At 46.9% G+C, this 16740-nt stretch overlaps 1 protein-coding gene across 4 annotated transcripts in view; it reads right to left on the reverse strand.

Annotated features, from left to right (window-relative positions):
• LOC109678597 (contactin-associated protein-like 4) overlaps positions 1–16740 on the reverse strand; it is a 130690-nt gene that overhangs the window by 21000 nt on the left and 92950 nt on the right. For all 4 annotated transcript variants that reach the window (XM_074072299.1, XM_074072301.1, XM_074072298.1 and 1 more), the window contains 4 exons: positions 16055–16252; positions 13493–13634; positions 7911–8035; positions 587–757 (listed from right to left, as the gene is read on the reverse strand). In XM_074072299.1, coding sequence (XP_073928400.1) covers positions 587–757; positions 7911–8035; positions 13493–13634; positions 16055–16252 — 636 coding nt within the window. The remainder of the gene's footprint in view (positions 1–586; positions 758–7910; positions 8036–13492; positions 13635–16054; positions 16253–16740) is intronic.

Consider the following 16740-nt stretch of genomic DNA (forward strand, 5'->3'; position numbering starts at 1 on the left):
ACTCCTGGGACAACATCGCAAGGGTGCAGGCCCTGTGAGGGTCACTGTGGGGATTCCTCAATGTGGGAAATTGTCATTGAAAGGAGGGTAAAAGGCAAAGCTAACTCACATCTGGGAAAATGCTGACGCAAACAAACAAGCTCAGAATGTGCAATTCATTTTGCTGTGTACTGAATTGAAAAGCTAATTTTCCACAGCAGAGAAACTACAAAACTTCTGGGTCTGAGGTAGAATTCAGTCCAGGACTTCACATGGTTTAAGAGCAGGCTGGGGTGGGTCGCAGCAGGGCAGATTTGCACAAGGGAAGGATTTGGGGATTCAGTGGACACCCCGTGGAAGATCCAGAGGAATCTACACCCTGACTGCACCCAGCTAAATGTCCCTTAAGCTGCACTGTGTGCAGAGCAGCTGTCCACAGCAGCTTTGTGCATCCCCAGCACACTGCTTTCTTTTTCTACTGCCTGGTGCCGTTGACAGAGGGAGGACTGAGGTGACTAATGGGGAGACTGGCCGACCGAACCTTAAACAGGAGGCCACCTGGAGAGCATATGGCTACACAGTGCCCCTCAGAATTCTGAAAACTTACAGCGCAGCTCCAGGCAGATGAAGTCTGTGATGCCCAGGTTCTGTAAGAATACCCCAGACGAGGCCGTTGTCTTGAAAAAGAAGGACACATCGGCACTGAGCTCCCCATGGAATGTGGGGAAGCGAAGGTAGGAGGTCTCCGTGTGGAAAGAAGCCGAATTCCAAAACGAGCCTTTTTGGGGAAGATAGGGGCAAGGTGAGCAAGCAGGTCCAGCGTCCCAGACCGGCCTGAGCCTAGCAGCCCATTTCTGCTTTTCTCTGTGATGCTCTCCTGACCTGTTTCATGTAGATGTCTAACATAGAGCTTGGGGCTTTTGAGAGCTGAGAGGGACTCCTGGATTGTAGAAGCTGGCAGGGTCTTATATCCTACATAAGAAAGATTTCTCCTCCGCCCACTTCAGGCAAATTCCTTAGTCATGTTCTCCCGTACCATTATCATCAAGCCTTGATTTGTTCCTCATACAGAGTTTTAAGCATCTGTGTAACTCTGAATTAAAATCAGGTTACCTTGCAGAATTTCAAGGAGTTGTCACTCCAACCTGCCAACCATGGTCCCAAATAACCCTCAGTCATGGTGCTCCCTGCAGCAGGGACCAGCCCCAAGGAGACGATGGTACCTCCTGCCAACGCTTAGGGCTTTGTTGACCTGTCAAGCAGTGATAATGTTCTTGTGAACATGCCATTTCTACTTAGTGCATTTCCACTGCTCCTTATAAAACTGGGCTGGAAGGGCCAGGCATGGAGGTACATGCCTACAATCCTAGCTATATGGGAAGTGGTGGTAGCAGAATCATGGTCTGAGGCCAGTCCCAGGCAAAATCAAGATCCTCTCTGAAAAATAACCTAAGGCAAAAAAGGGCTGGAGGTGTGGCTCAAGTAGTAGAGCACCTGCCTAGCAAGCACAAGGCCCTGAGTTCAGTTCAAGCCTCCGAACCACTAAATAAGTAATTAAGTAAATAAATAAATAACTGAGCTGGAAATAGTCACCATCATCACAGCGGTTTCTGCCTCTCTTATTTCATATTGTTCAAAATCAGCACAAAAATGTCTTATAACATTTTAAAGGTTCCCAAATTGACAAAAAGCCTCTTTCCCAAGGATTCACCTATTAATTGAAATGACACTTGAAAAGGTCTATATGCACAGTGGTTCAAATACTGTCTGCTCATTCTTCTCACTACACTGCTTTTCTGTTTCATGTTTGGCTGTCCATAGCTTCCTGTTTGAGAAAAGGCCAAGAGCTTTCCTGGTTGAGCTGACACTGGACTTTGGAGAAGGAACCATGACATAGCCTGGAACACAAGACCCAGTGTCAGGGTGGCTGATGCCCCTGAGGCCCCGGCATGAACCAGGCAACATGCCACGCTGTGGTGACAGATGCGGCGTGGCCTCCAGAGTCCTGGGGACAGCCACTGTAGTTACAGAGCTACAGAGCTTTAACTTGAGGCCATTCACCATGATGGATAACATCCTCACATCTAAGTTACTTCCCTCAAGAGTGGGCTCACACCCTGGGGCCAGGAGAGAGCATAGCCATCCGTCCACTTCATCATCAGAGGGAGACACCATCCCTTTGGCCTCTGCTCCACCTTGCAAGGATCCCCATCTGCTCCCATCACGACAACGGCTGCTCCTGCTTCTCAGCTTTGCCACCGGGGCCCCAGACCAAGGAGCCAGTTCTCGGTTCCTAGGTTTCATAGACAGAGCACTGCAACCCCTTCCTGCTGGGCTGTCAGTGGGAAAGCACCTCCATACTGCTGGCCTTTTCTCCAGAGCATCAGAGTGACTGCAACCACAGGTCTCTGTTCCATCTGAGGCTCTCCCTGTGTGAGGTCCTGGGAGCACCGTGAGATAAGAGGTGCCAGACACAGGCTCAGGATGACCCCGTTAGGGACTCAGGAGACAGGTGTGGACAGACCTCAGCACTCCCTCAGTTCAACAATTCCAGAAAAACTTGAAATAAGAAGGTGCTGACGGCAGCAAACCAAGGTCTTCCCAAGCTTGGGTGGTGTGGTCATCAGGAACCTTAAACCCCATGTTAGATAGCACCAAGCCATCCGTGAAGGGATGTATCTTTTACTTCACTCCAGTTTATAAGAAGACAGGAGGAAACTCAGGCTCTGTCTCCCACAGGCTGCCACATGCACAGTGACTGTCTCCTGTGATGAGCACCACTGACGTCTCGGGTGCTGAAGCCCTCTGCATAATGCTTCATTCACCTTCACCAGGAGACCAGACCACTGACCTTGAGAAGCAAACGTGGCTGCCTGTGCCCATCACATGAATCTCAGGAGCCCATCCCGAGGGAAACAGAGGAGCAGCTGCAGGGTCCTGGTGCCCTGGGCTTTATGTGGACAGAGGGCTCCAGGATGTGCCGGACCAGAGCCCCAGAGCAGGCGGGAGGTGCCTTGCTGTGGATATTTCCCTGGAGGAGCCAGGTCCCTTGTGATCCTTCGAGGAGAGAGTAGACCTTGTCAAATGATCCTAAGTAGCAGGGGTTCCATGTGAACCCCACCTTTACATTGTGTATATGTGGTGCATGTGTGTGTTGTGTGTGATATGTATCTGTGTGTGTGTTGCATGTGTTGTGTATGATGTGTGTGTATGTGGTTTGTGGTGTTCGTGTGGTTTATGGTATGTGTGCTGTGTATGCATGTGTGTGTTGCATGTGTGGTATGTATGTGGTATATAGTGTGTTTGTGGTATGGTTTATGGTGTGTGCGTGGTGTATGATGTGTGTGTGGTGGGTATGTGTGCATGTGGTATATGGTGCGTGTGGTTTGTGTGTGCTGTGTATGTGTGTGTAGTGAATGGCACGTATGTGGTTTGTGTGATGTACATGGTGTGTGGTGTGTATGATGTGTGTGTGTGTGTGATATAGTATGGGTAAGAGTGCCAGGTGTTACTTTCATAGCGGAGGGAGATGTGTTAGATCACATGACATAAACACATACCCACTGCACACTCTGTTTAACATTTGCATACATATTGTAACTATGTTGCATGATTGTGTTCACGTGGCATATGCGTTATATACATGGCATATACACTGTGTACATATGGTACAGTTTTCATCCACATGAAAGACAGATAAATAGGTATACATCACTCACTCAGGGAAATTAGTTTTGTTAGCCTGAGGGAAGTGAGGGTTATATCATAAATATTTTCTTCTTTCATTCGGCTCTTAAATACATTTTCCTAGTAATGAATGGTACAAAAGCCACATTAAAAGACATATGAATTTACAAAATGAGGGTGTTTACTTCTAGTTCAAAGGTACACAAAATGTAAACACTAGGGAAAGAAGTTATGAAAGCACAGATGAAAACTATTTTTCTATTCAAATTCATGTCCCTATTCATTTTAAGAAAATGAACTGAAAGCAGGGCTTTTTAACCAAAAGAAAACACTCAAAGTGGTTCTATTTTCAATTTTGACAACATAAATACTTATGTATTGACTTGGCACTTCAATAGTTTCTCTTTTGAAATTTTTAGTGTTGTTTTCACATTTCAGGGAAAATAATTAGGAACAAATATAAAGCAAAGCAAAAATGAAAATAATGAAATATGGTTGGATAGAATTACACTTTTTGGCTCAGAGACCAGCTGGAAAAGAACAAAGCTATCATACACAATTGCATAGAAAAACCACCACCCTGTGAGAGAAACAGGCAGCATGAAATTGGGGTGCAAATAGAAAATCATCATTCTCAAGTTATTCATGAGACAGGGAGCTTGAAGCCACCCAGAGGACAGGCGTGCCCTAGTCCTTGAAGCTCACAGTTGCCTCTGGGTTTGTGTGACATTTGGATGTTAGCAGCTAGCCAGCAGAGCACTGAGGCTACACACACACACACACACACACACACACACACACAAGTACTCACCCACACTCATAGGCATTTGTATATTATTGAATTGTTTGCTTCGCTTTTTCTTACTCTTTTTTGTTGCTGTTTATTCTTCAGCAAGTCCAAAGGAAGTGGAAGGGCTTTGCACCTAAAACCAGCTCTTCCTTTTCATTCTAGGTCCAGGAAGAGGTAAGGCAAGAGGTGGGTGACTTTTCTCTACCTCCCGCATGGGCTGTCCCAGTGCTTCCTTGTACCTCTCAGACTGAGGTCGAAACAGTTGTGGGATTGGGTTTTGCTCAACATGGACCAATCCAAGGTTGTGCCTGTCCTGCTGTGACTTCTTAGTGACTCTTGGTCTCCAGATTGCTGCTCTTTACGGCACTGTCTGTTTGTGCCTTGGTGTCCAGGGACCATCCTCATGTCCTGACCTCTGTACCCACACCCAGTATTCTGTCCTTGGCTTTCATCTGTCAACACCCACTCTCCAGAGACCCCATCAGCTGCTGGGCTCCTCTGAGGACTTTGTCCCAGCTGCTCACATCCCACCTGTCCTAACCCATTGCCTCAGTGGTGTCATCGTGAGTTATGACTCACATCCTCTGTAGGGTCAGTGCTCTGCCTTCATCTTCTTCACAGTTTGGTTGAGGTGGCCATCATCTATCTGGGTTCATGTCATGACCACCCTGCTAGGTCCCCAGGCGAGTGCCAGGTTGGGTACTCTCTGCCCCTCCATGTAGGATACTCTTCTTTGTAGGCCCTGTGTCCTGTGGTCCCTCCAGCCATCACGCAGATGTTATTTTCTCAGTGGAGCCATCCCACTCCCCACACCTCTCTTTTCTGTGGTCCATGGTGTTCACGGCTCTCCTCTGCAGGCTGGACCTTGTTTCTTTTCCTCCTTCTATGCCCTAGCAGGATGGCAGTGCTCCTTGTCATCTGAGGCCCTCAGTAAGAATCTGACAATTGACTCTTGTTTCCTCTTTTCTTTTGCCGATGAGAAGCTAGAAGACTTCTTCCATTTGGATTTCATAATTATCTTCCCAGAATTCCAATCATGGAATTTGTGGAACACATGGAAAGGGAGAGATAGGGAAGGAGGAGGGAGGAGGCTGGAGCAGCAGGAGGAGGGTAAATGGAGGAAGGGGTGAGGCTGGTGTTATCTTTAAAGGGAAGCAAGAGAAGAATTTCTGAACAGTGCTGATGCGGGACCTGGGCGGGGCCGCACTGAGGATGTGGTGTATTTGGAAAGTGACCAGTTCAGGTTACCTGACATGGTTTAAATGTCATAGGGTTCAGTGGAAGAGAAATTCATATCTATCAATCTGGGGTCTGCCTTTTTTCAGGGGTGTTTATTGATGTACATCTTAATTATGAATGTGCTGTGGCAGCTCTGAGCTCCAGACAGTAGCTCTGTCATGGAGACAGAATGAAAGAACAAACTCCAGAGGCACAAGAGTGCCTCTTCCTACCCTGGGGTGCTCGGGGCTGAGTTCTCAGCCTCTTCCGACCTCAGAGTGCTTAGGGATGAGTTCTCAGTACTGCCTCTTCTTGCCCCAGGGTAAGAAATCTGCTTATAGCAGATTTCCCAGGTCTTTGTCTATAGCAACAGGGCTGACACTTGGACTACATTTCAAATTTTAATGGAATAAATTGTCTCAAAAGAAATACAGTGAATAAAATGTATTACAGAACTCAAATGTCAAAGATTTAAATTGCCTTACAGTTTAGACCTCTCAATGAAAGTGCTACCTCAAGACATCTCTTTCCATGTGCAAAATTTATATTTAGTCCTATGAATAAAGGTGGTATGGGCACTGACTCTATCCCCCACACACTGACGAAACAAAGAACACCTGGTAACAACAAATGCTATGTACAACAGGAAAGGCAGCTCAGAAGGCTGTCCAAACCCATGTGGCTATGAATTCCATAAGCAGCTCAGAAGACTGTCTCAAGCCCATGTGGCTCTGCTCTGATTTCCAGGAGACTGGCCCAGGCTGTTCTGGCTGGTTCCAGACTTCAGGGTTCTTATACAAGATTAGTATTTGCCCTGCTTTGCTCACAGACAATTAATTCCTAGTCCAGAAATGAGTGTGACAGATTTCCAGATCTCTTGGGTGGGCATGACCTTGGAGCAGAGGAGGGTTACCCTAACCCTAACCCTGTGTTGGGAACTCAGGTAAATCCAGGGACAGTCTTTGGAGAAAAGAGCATCTGTTCACTGGGCCACATGAAGACCCAGCAGAAGCAGGGAGAACAAAGGTCCCACGGTCCAGGGGTCATGGAGGGAAGGTGACAAGGCCAGAACTGAGGTGAGGACATGATCAGCCTCCCCTGGTGCAAGTGGCGGCACCAGAAGCTTCTAGGACTGTAGTGTCTTGTGTCAGGAAGACTCACTCTGCCTCTGCTCTTTCAGAAAGCAGTGTCAACTCTGGCTACACTGTTGGCTTAGGACAAATGACGCCCTGCTTTCATTCTGAGTTCTCATCAAGGGTGTGGGATGTAGAATCTGGGAGAAGTATAAGCAATGGTGGCTCTGAGCTGCTGAAAAAAAGTGTCAGAGTCACCTGATGTCTCCATGTCCTGGATACTTGCTTGCCCGTCTAGCAGACAAGAGGCCACAAGCTTCAGGAGAGAAAAGAGGACAGGTCTCCATCCTGGAAGCTCCCTAGTGGAGATGAACAGTGGCTATGAAGACTATAATGTTGAAAACACCGCTTTAGATGGCAAATATCATGACTGTGAAATCACGGGAGCCATTACTTCAAAGTTAAAGACAGAGAGAGGCAGAGGCAGAGACAGAGATGGAGATGAAAGGACTCAGAGAGAGATAGACTGAGAGGTAGAGAAAGGGAGAGAAATGAGAGGGAGAGAGAGACACATACACAGAGAAAGACATCACATACACACACACAGAGAGAGAGAGAGAGGGAGAGAGAGAGAGAGAGAGAGAGAGAGAGAGAGAGAGAGAGAGAGAGAGAGAGAGAGAGAGAGAAGCAGAAAAAAGAAGAAGAAAGGCAAAGCCAAGTGCCTCTGCTCTGACAGGCTTGTTTCAGGGTGGTGTCTGATACTACCCATCTGCACAGTGTGCACAGTGGTCACACATTGTGCACTTCACTGGTCCAAGGTGCTTTGTTCTCTTGTAGTGATGAGGAGGGGAGTTGTGTGTCCAGGTGAGAATGGCACCCACAGGCTTTCTAGAACCTTCCCCTGTGGGGGTGGTCCTTGCACCTGACAGGTGTGTCCCTAGTACAGGTACAACTCTGGTCTTTCCTGGCCACAGGGGCTGTCTCAGAGGGGTTTCTTGCTTTTTACAGCCATGGTTAGGACCAAGCGCTGAGAACAGCGACCCAGCATTCACCAGTTTCCTGACTTAAACAAGAGCCCTCGTTCCTTTCTCCCCACTAACACTCTGTGCAATGCTGACTTCATATCAGCCAGCCCCACCAGGGAAGGAGGGCTCAGTACTCACGATCTCCCTGGCACAGCAGAGGGCCCAGTCTGTAGGTTGCCTCGGATCCAGGCTGGGCTGAGTCTATGAAGATGTGTGTGACAGGCAGGTGCTCCCTGTAGGAGAGCACGCTTGTGCTGTTGGTCCTGGGGAGAGAGGACAGGGTGGCTGCTGTGCAGGGCACAGGTACACGCAGGGGGACTGGGGTCTTTCAAGCACTAACCACCATTCGCACAGCTGACCATGGGGATGGCAGGCTCAGAGGTGTGCTGTGGGTCAGTCACCTAGGCAAGCAGCAGCTGCACTGTATACAGATCTAAGTGCAGCTTGTGTGTGTCATAGGCACAGACTGTGGGTTCACCACTGGAATGCTGTTGTCCAAAAAGAACAGCATAAAACATTCCAACGCTATGAAAATATAAAACTAAGGTCTTGCTCAGACGTTAATAGTAATTATTATCATAAACTGACAGGAAACTAAATGGGTAATAAAAAAATAAAACATGGCACAAGTTCTCTAAGTGTCAGTCTGCGAGGTGGTTTGGGAAGGGGCTTGGCAAACACCTTATCCTTGACACGCGGTTCCTCACCCCCTTTCACTGGTTTGACAAATTTCCAGGGTGGCAGGTGCACCCCACCACGGCTGACAGCTCCTGTTTCCTGGAGGCCCCAAGTGATTGGGCCACATGCCCAGCTCTCTAGGCCCCCAAAACACAGTAGCACTTTAAATCTCTCCCTCCCACAGAGAAAGCCCTGAGATTGTGGGGTTGGCTAGACATATTTGTAGAAGTTAAGAAGCAAGGGGAAGAAGACTGGACCTCTCTCCAGTCAGGCTTGGTTGGGGGTGGACAGAGAAGTTACCCTGTCCACATAAAATCATCTAGAACCACTTCTATGGCTGAGTTTGAAGGCAGTTACGGATGAATGGAGTGATTTCAACCTTCTTACATACACATACATCACTAAAAACTTTCTTGGTCAATTAAATTTTTTTACTTTGTTAGAAATGCCTCAGACATTCAAAATGGCTTAAGCAATAATATAATAAATGGCAATATACTCATCTAAATTTAATTATTGAAATATTACCAGTGGAAAGGAAGAGGCCAAGTTGTAACTAATTATGAATGATGCTATTTTTTGTGCAGAAAACCCCAAAGGATTTAAAGACTATTAAAATTTAAAATATGAAACTAGTAGGGCCACTTGATACAAGACCAATTATATAAAAATCAGTTCCATCTCAATGTGCCAACAATGCAAAATGAAAATTTAATGTAAAATGAAGTGCCCGACCATAGTGTCATAAATAGAAAATATCTAGATATAAAAGTAACAGAAGGTATTGAAGACTGAATGCCACTAGTGAGAAAAATGAAAGAATCAGAAAACTCTGTATTGTGAAAATGTTAATTCCTTCAGTTTATATGAAGAATCAACAAAATCCATCAGGCTGACATAAAGTATCAGGGCAGCAGGGTGGAAGAGCAGCTGTGTGGGTCACAGTCCCAACACCCCCAGAACAGAGAGAAAAGAGAGTGAGTGAGCCCTGAAAGAACCCCCTGCTGAAAACCAGGAGGCAGGACTGGTTACTTAGTTATGCGTAAGTAGAGAGAACCTGGAAGCCATGAGCTTCTGAGCTCTGCCCCAGGCTCTGCAGAGAGCCCCAGCACTGGGAAAGAGGAAAGCGAAGTTGAAGCAGTGGGCCTGAAACTGACCCAAAACCACTGGCAGAGGACAACTGTCCTCACCGACCATAAAGTCCTGGAAATGTTCACAGACCAGAGCCCCGACATAGGGAGCACATGAGGTAAAACATCCTTAGGAAGGAGACCAGGCACACAGGTTCTCAGGAAGGACTCCACGTACAGACGACTGAACTGGTCTCTATCTCTCATCCTGCACTAAGTCAAACCAAATCAAGTGGATCAAAGACCTTAAACTTTGAAACTACTACAAAAAACATATGGGAAACACTTGAAGATAAGGCGTGTGCAATGCTTTCTGAATAGTACTCTGAAGGAAAAAGAGAAAGAATTGACAAATGGAATTACATCGAATTAAAAGACTTCTGCAGAGCAAAGAAAAGTCACTAGAATGAAGAGACCACCCACAGAGTGGGAGAAAATATTTGCCAGCTATTTTTCAGACAATGGATTAATGTCCAGAGTATATGAAGAGCCCCAAAATTAAACAAAATAATAAACAGTCCAATGAAAAAGCGTACAGATGAATTGAACAGACAGTTCTCAAAAGATGAAGTACAAATGGCCAATAAAAACATGAGAAAATGTTCAACATCCTTAGCTGTAAAGGAAATGCAAATGAAAACATTGAGATTTCATCTTACCCCAGTCAGAACAGTCATTAAGAAAAAACAACAAATGCTGGCAGAGATGTGGGGGAATATGGAAATGTAAATTAGTACGACCACTGTGGCTATCAGTATGAAAGTTCTTCACAAAACTAAAAGTACAACTATCATATGATCCTTCTATCACTTCTGGGTGGATCCAAAGCAGTGTAGGTAGCTATTCAACAGAGCAGGTGGGTCTATTGTTTATTGCAACACTATTCAGAGTAGCCAAACTGTGTAATCAGCCTGGATACCTATCAGCTGATGATTGAATGAAGAAAATGTGGTTCATATACCAAAAGGAGTATTATTCAGCCATAGAGAAGAATGGGAAATGGGTAGAACTTGAGATTATCACATTTAGCAAAATAAGTCAGACTCAGAAGACAAATATCTAGAGTGCCTGCCTAGCCCTGGGTGCAAACCTCAATACTGCAAAAGAAGAAAAAAGGAAAGAAAGACAAATATCTAGAAAAAAAAAGAAGGACAAAAATGGCATGAAGTAAAAGGTCAGCTTTTGGGGAGGAGGGACCAGCCAAATGAGAGAATACGAATATGTATTACATATGAATATATATCACAAGCACGTATGAAAATAGAATAAAGAAACCCATTAAAACTGCACAAAAAAGGAGGAAGGAGGGAGAGGAGTGATAAGCAACAGTGAATAAGGGATGAATATGGTCAAAGTACATTATGCTCACGTATGGAAATATCACAATGAAACTCCTTTGTTAAAAAGGCCTCCATGGTGGGAGGGGGCTTGATCTATCCCACCCACAGTCCTACTGGTCATCATAGGCTCTGGCTCTCCCTGTACTCACTGGATTCTGGGTCTGAGATTGGACAGGAATCATGACTTTCCCTTTTAGCTTCCAGGTCACCCTCTTGGTCTGTGGTGTGTGTAAGTTGACTAGGTAGCCAAGATTGCCCACTATTCTTACTCCTCAGGGTCTGCCAGCCTTCTCTCAGGCATTCTGAGCCAAGCCTCCCCTCAGAGGGAGACATCCACCTCACCTCCTGGGTTCCATTGATTATGGATCAGGGCCTGCACTCTGCTGCTCCCTGACAGTCCTGGCCTTCTCCACCTGGCCAGGGCTTCTTACCAGCGTCTCCCTCATTGTCTCCAAAAGTAGCATCCTTGCTATTCTGGGGAACATGGTTGGCAGTGACTTCCCCACAGGGCTTTCCTTGAATTTCTGCCCTTCATGCTGTCTGCTGGCCCCTGTGTTTCTGCTTTATTCAGGCAAGATGGTAACAACTGTAGGTTTGCAGACCATAATCCCCATTACAGCTGAACTCTGGCAGTAGAGCACAAGTTCAGCTATTGGTAATGTGTAGGCAAATGGGTATCGCTGAGGGCCAATAAAACTTTATGTACAGACCTGGGCTGTGGATTTGGCCCGTGGGCCACAGTCCTAACCCCTGCTCTGGGCCATCACAGCAGTGAAATAAACCCTGGGGAACGACTTTCTAGATGGCCTCATGTGAGCATGACACTCTACAGCTATCTTCTCAAAGGCAAGTCTTCCAAATGAGTTAAAACCTTACACCCTTGAGTCGATGAGTGGGGTCCAGGTTGACTCCTGAGGTGCCTCAAAGCATCTGCATGCATATCACCTGGTTTCTTTTTAATGGTGCCAATTTTGTCTGGAACCATACCTTCCCTTTCTGGCCAAACTGCAAGTCTTCCAAATATCTCCACATGGTTCTTTGCAGTTCTCACTGCAAACCTGGCTAAAGGCAGCCAGAAATAATCATGCCACAGCCTGAGTGGTCTGCTGTGTTCAAATTTCTCTGCCAGCTTAGTCAGTCCATCATGTTTAAACTCAGCTTTGCTTAAAATCTCAGGGCAGGGACAAAAATGTAGACAAGTTCCCAACAGAGTCCTTACGGGTACAGTCTTAACTCTCCATATTCCTATCAGCACTGTGGTCTTCAGAGCTCCCACCAGAGCCATCCATTAAGCTCTGCTTATAGCACTCTAGGGTTTCTCTAGCCACAGCTCCAGACGTTTCCAAACCCCTCCCACAAACCAGTTCCAAAGGCTTCTGAACCACATGGTCAGCTTTTGTTACCATGCGGTTTGCTTTTTTATTTTTTTTGTCACTGTAACAAAATACATGTTTAAACCCATGAGCTATTGGGGACTTTCTTGTTCAACCCCTAACATACAGTAGAGAGAAAGTGTGATGTTTTTCCCAAGCTCTCTCCCCAGCTCAGGACAAAGTCTGCTGGTTCCTGAGGATAACAGCCAGTGACCAAGTAAACCATATTGGTCATGATATTTTTAACTGATTTTGGTGCTCATGGCTCATCTTCATTGCAGAATAAAACTAAAATATCTGAGTCATCTAAACTACATGAAATATTTTTGAATTGGTTTAGTAAATATGAATCTCAAGATTCAAAACATTTCATTCTTACAAACATTAGTGTAATTAATACACTTTCTAACTTGACTTATTTTGTGTCTATGTGAAGCAATCCTCCTATTTAACATCTTGGTGACCATTTTTAAGCCCTATCACAGTAGTCCACATTTAGATGTGATTTTCACTTAAACATGAATAAATCTGACAGCTCCTGATACAGTAACTTTAGACAGCTCTGTTGCATTCCATCCAGTTCAGGGCTTCTCAGAAACTTTGACCAGTGGGACCCTGTGCCTTCTATGCACACAGGTGCCCAGAACCTGTGTGATGGTGGATCCCATGATGGGATAGCTCTGGATATCATGTTAGAAAATGTCCTGTCAGCAAGACAACACTCACGTAAACATAAGTAGGCTGAATTTAAAACTTTCTTATCCTTTAATGAGGCTGACGTACATGATTCACAATGGATTATCCACAATGAATAATGAAATGTTGACATTGAAATATAATGTGTGGGTTTTCTGCACAATGTCCAGGAAGAATGAAGGGAGGAAGTCTGCATGATCAAAGATGGAGGGTAGAGGTTGTGTGAATAGTCTGTCATCTCTACTTTTCTTTATATGTTTGACCTTGTCCATTATGAAAAGGTTAGGCAAGAGAATCAGCAAACCATGCATGGAAAGAGAACCAGCACCCTCTCCTCTCACCTTGGGCTTCATGTTGACTGAATGCTATCTTGTCACCATGCATGTTTCTAACTTGCTGGGGCAAAGATGAGCTACTTTCCTCCCTGGGCCAGCTCTGCAGTGTGTACCTGAACATGCACATTTACACAAGAACACCGCAGCTCATCAAGGAAGACAGCTCACCATTCACAGTTGCAGGGGTGCAGAGGGTCAATGCAGAGCCCCTGAGACCCACACTCGCATGGCCGAGAACCTGGCAAGGAGCCACCCCAGTAGATGGGAGTTTCGTTGTGCCCTCCAACCCACCAGCTCAAGGGGGTCCCATCTGGAAGGCAAATTTGAGAGAGGTGAAGTGGGCTTGGCTGCCACTCCTTGCTGCCCTGTCCACCCCTTATGCCCAGAGTTATCGTTAAAAACCCACTGAGAAAGAGAAGGCTATTTTAGAAATGATTTACCCCGTAACTGTGGTGTTTCTTTGGGAACTCTGACCAGGCCTCTGTGTATCAATCGCACCACGTCCTTACACAGCCATTCCAGATCTCATGCCTCATCAGGGAATGGCAAGAGGGCCTACTCCCTCCAGTCCCAGTAGTAAACTATTTTGAGCAGAAACCTAATGAAATTTTTCTAACAACTACTTTGAAAGTGAGTTACCATAAAAGCTAAAAACAAACAAAACCCATGGCAGTTTGTAAGCTGAAGTTTGTAGCATCTATTTGGGGAGCGCGAAGTTCCTGTTGGATTTAATAACTTGGGCCAGTGTGTGGCCAACTGGCAACATGCTTGCTCTCTTCCCAGTAGAGCTGTACCCACCCCTCTTAGGGTCTGCACTGCATGGACACTGGAGTCACCTGGTCCCTCCCTATGCAGCCACAGTCTCCTGCTTTTCCCACTCTCTCTGCACCACAAGGGTGGCCACTCAGTTGTGTTCTGGATTCTCAGCCAGCAGGGGTCAGTGGCAGATGCTCCCTCTGGCCCCTCTGGACTGTCCTGAGCCCAACTGAGTCCTTCCCCTTTAACCCTCTTGATCCCAAGAGACTGAGGCCCAGACCAGCTCCATTGGAACATGCAGGCTCCAGACTCTGGTTACTGCCACACTAAGTTTAGTCCCTTATCTGGCCCCTCAAGGACATCCACCCCACACATGGGGTGTCTCCCCTCCTTTCTTCTCTTTCATCCTGGCAGGTGTGCTGACCTCTCCTGTTCTTGTCTCCCACCTTCCTGGAAACCTCCCAAGACCAGGGAGAACTGGCCCTTGGTGTGGAAAGAGGCTGAGGTGCTGGGCTCCAAGGGCACAGCCCAGAGATGCTGACTGGACAGGGCACATGTGCACATGATGTTCACATGCCACACGCATGCTCAGGGCTAGCAGCCCTTTGTGGTCATGCCTCGGTGTGTTACTGGCTCCTTAATAAGAAAAGCATGGGGTGAGATGACACCAAGTGACTATGGCCTAAAAGATTAGCTTGCTCTTCTCCCTAACTTCTTCTCTGACAAAAAGAAATGATCTGAAAGCTTCAAGGGTGACCACTGTGGACACAAATCTCCCAGAGGGCACCTTGCCATACACACCCTGGTGTCAGGAAGCCATGTGTTACGTGCACAGGTGAGGAGATGTGAGGGGTGGTTCCTGGGTCCCTGCACCCAGACCAGATCTGTCAGAACTTGTGCTTTATTTTCCCAGCCAGCCTGAGAGGTTCCCATGGAGGAGTGGACATGGCAAAAACACCCACAGGGTTATCCATTCACAGGGGGCAATGCTGGATGGTGTGGGAAATGCAGCAAGATCAAGGCATGGAAGGTCCTGCAATGATGAACACTGGGCATATAGTTTCTGGGCAGAGAAGGAAAACAATGACTCAACAAAGTGCTGTAAGGGAAAGTACACAGGGCCTGGAGAATCACTGAGTGTAGGAGAGGTCATAGAAAACAGTTGGATGAGTTTCTGCCACCTTGTGTATCAGTGAGCTGTCCTTGTGAGGAAGGAAAGTAGGGAATTACAGGCTGGACCAAAGAGGGTGGAGACTGACCTGATAAAATATCATGCCGCAAGTCCCACCTAGGACGTGCCCCCTTCAGGCATGTCCTTGGAATGGAATGTCCTTGGTTGGGAATGTCCTTGGAATTCCCTTTCTGTGGTCAGCTCAGTGGCCTCTGCATCATGATAAGGGAGGGTGTTTGTGCAGAGGTAAAGTCCCAGAACTAGGGTGAGCACTGAGGGCCAGGGAGCCTGTCCTCAGGTGACCTTTGGAGACACCCCCTACTTAAAGCTTCATACATGTGGACTGCATAGCTCACATGTAATTATAACAAGATGCTTTATGGGTAGGGACATGCTCAATCAAAATAAGTTATGCAACTTCCTTCTGTCAATCAAAGCTGTCAATCAGAAGAGGAGCACCCCTTCCAGGAGCCCCCATCCCCAGCTCCAGTTTGGTCCTAAATTATAACCAGGGGAATCTGGGCCCTTGACCTCTTTGCTTGGGCTTGCTCCTGTCCACTGTGGTAGTGTATTTCTGTTTGCAGGAAATCTACTTTGCATGCTACTTCTGGGCATTTTGTCCAATTTTTTGTTCAATCTGCCAAGAACCTGGATCACTCACAACTGAGAGGTACCCAGATCCCCTCCCACAGTAACAACTGGGTCGAGCTCTTCCTGCTCCCCTGGGCTGCAACCACTCACCTCACAAGGCTGGGTCAGGCCAGGTCAGAGGGCATCTGGCATGCAGGCCCCTCAACACCTACCTCGCGCATCCTGGGTCCGAGACCCCCTGCAGTGGAGAGTGAGCTCCTGCTGGCAGTACTCAGACTGGGCCACGGTGGCCAGCAGCTGCTCCGTGCTGGCTGCATACTGGAACGCAACGTGATATGGGTTCTTCTGACTTACACCCTTAACCCTGGTGAAGGCCGAGCCATTGTGCTGCAAGATGGTCCAGGGAACATCTCAGGGGCACAGCGGGAGAGAGAGGAGAGTGAGCGTCAGTGAGCTTTGAGGCTGCTCACTCGAGCCCTGAGCGCCTGCCAGCCTCCTGGTCATGAGACACTGTGGAATCCACATAAAGTGGGTTCTAAAACATTGAAGAGTGGAAAGGGATGGACTTTTATTATGACCGGCACTACTGTGTGCCTGAGGTGACCCTGTCACAGACATTTGTATTCTGGGTCTTAGAACACATAACGTTTATAGGAGACACAAAAAATTAAGTAGAGACCTAGGATCTGATTTCACTAATAATAAAACTTGCAAATGCAAAGCATGACTTTTCTTCTTTGACAGGACACTCTCCTTGCTGCCAGAGAAGGAGTCCTTCAGTGCTGCCCTGCATTCTGCAGGCTAAGATGTCAGATGTGCATCTGGTTCCCTCATGGCAGGGGTCTTTTGGGAGGCAGTGGGCATCCCAGGGCCAACTCAAAGCTCACACTGAAGGGCA

The sequence above is a fragment of the Castor canadensis genome, chromosome 4, assembly GCF_047511655.1.
Source record: "Castor canadensis chromosome 4, mCasCan1.hap1v2, whole genome shotgun sequence".
NCBI lineage: Eukaryota > Metazoa > Chordata > Mammalia > Rodentia > Castoridae > Castor > Castor canadensis.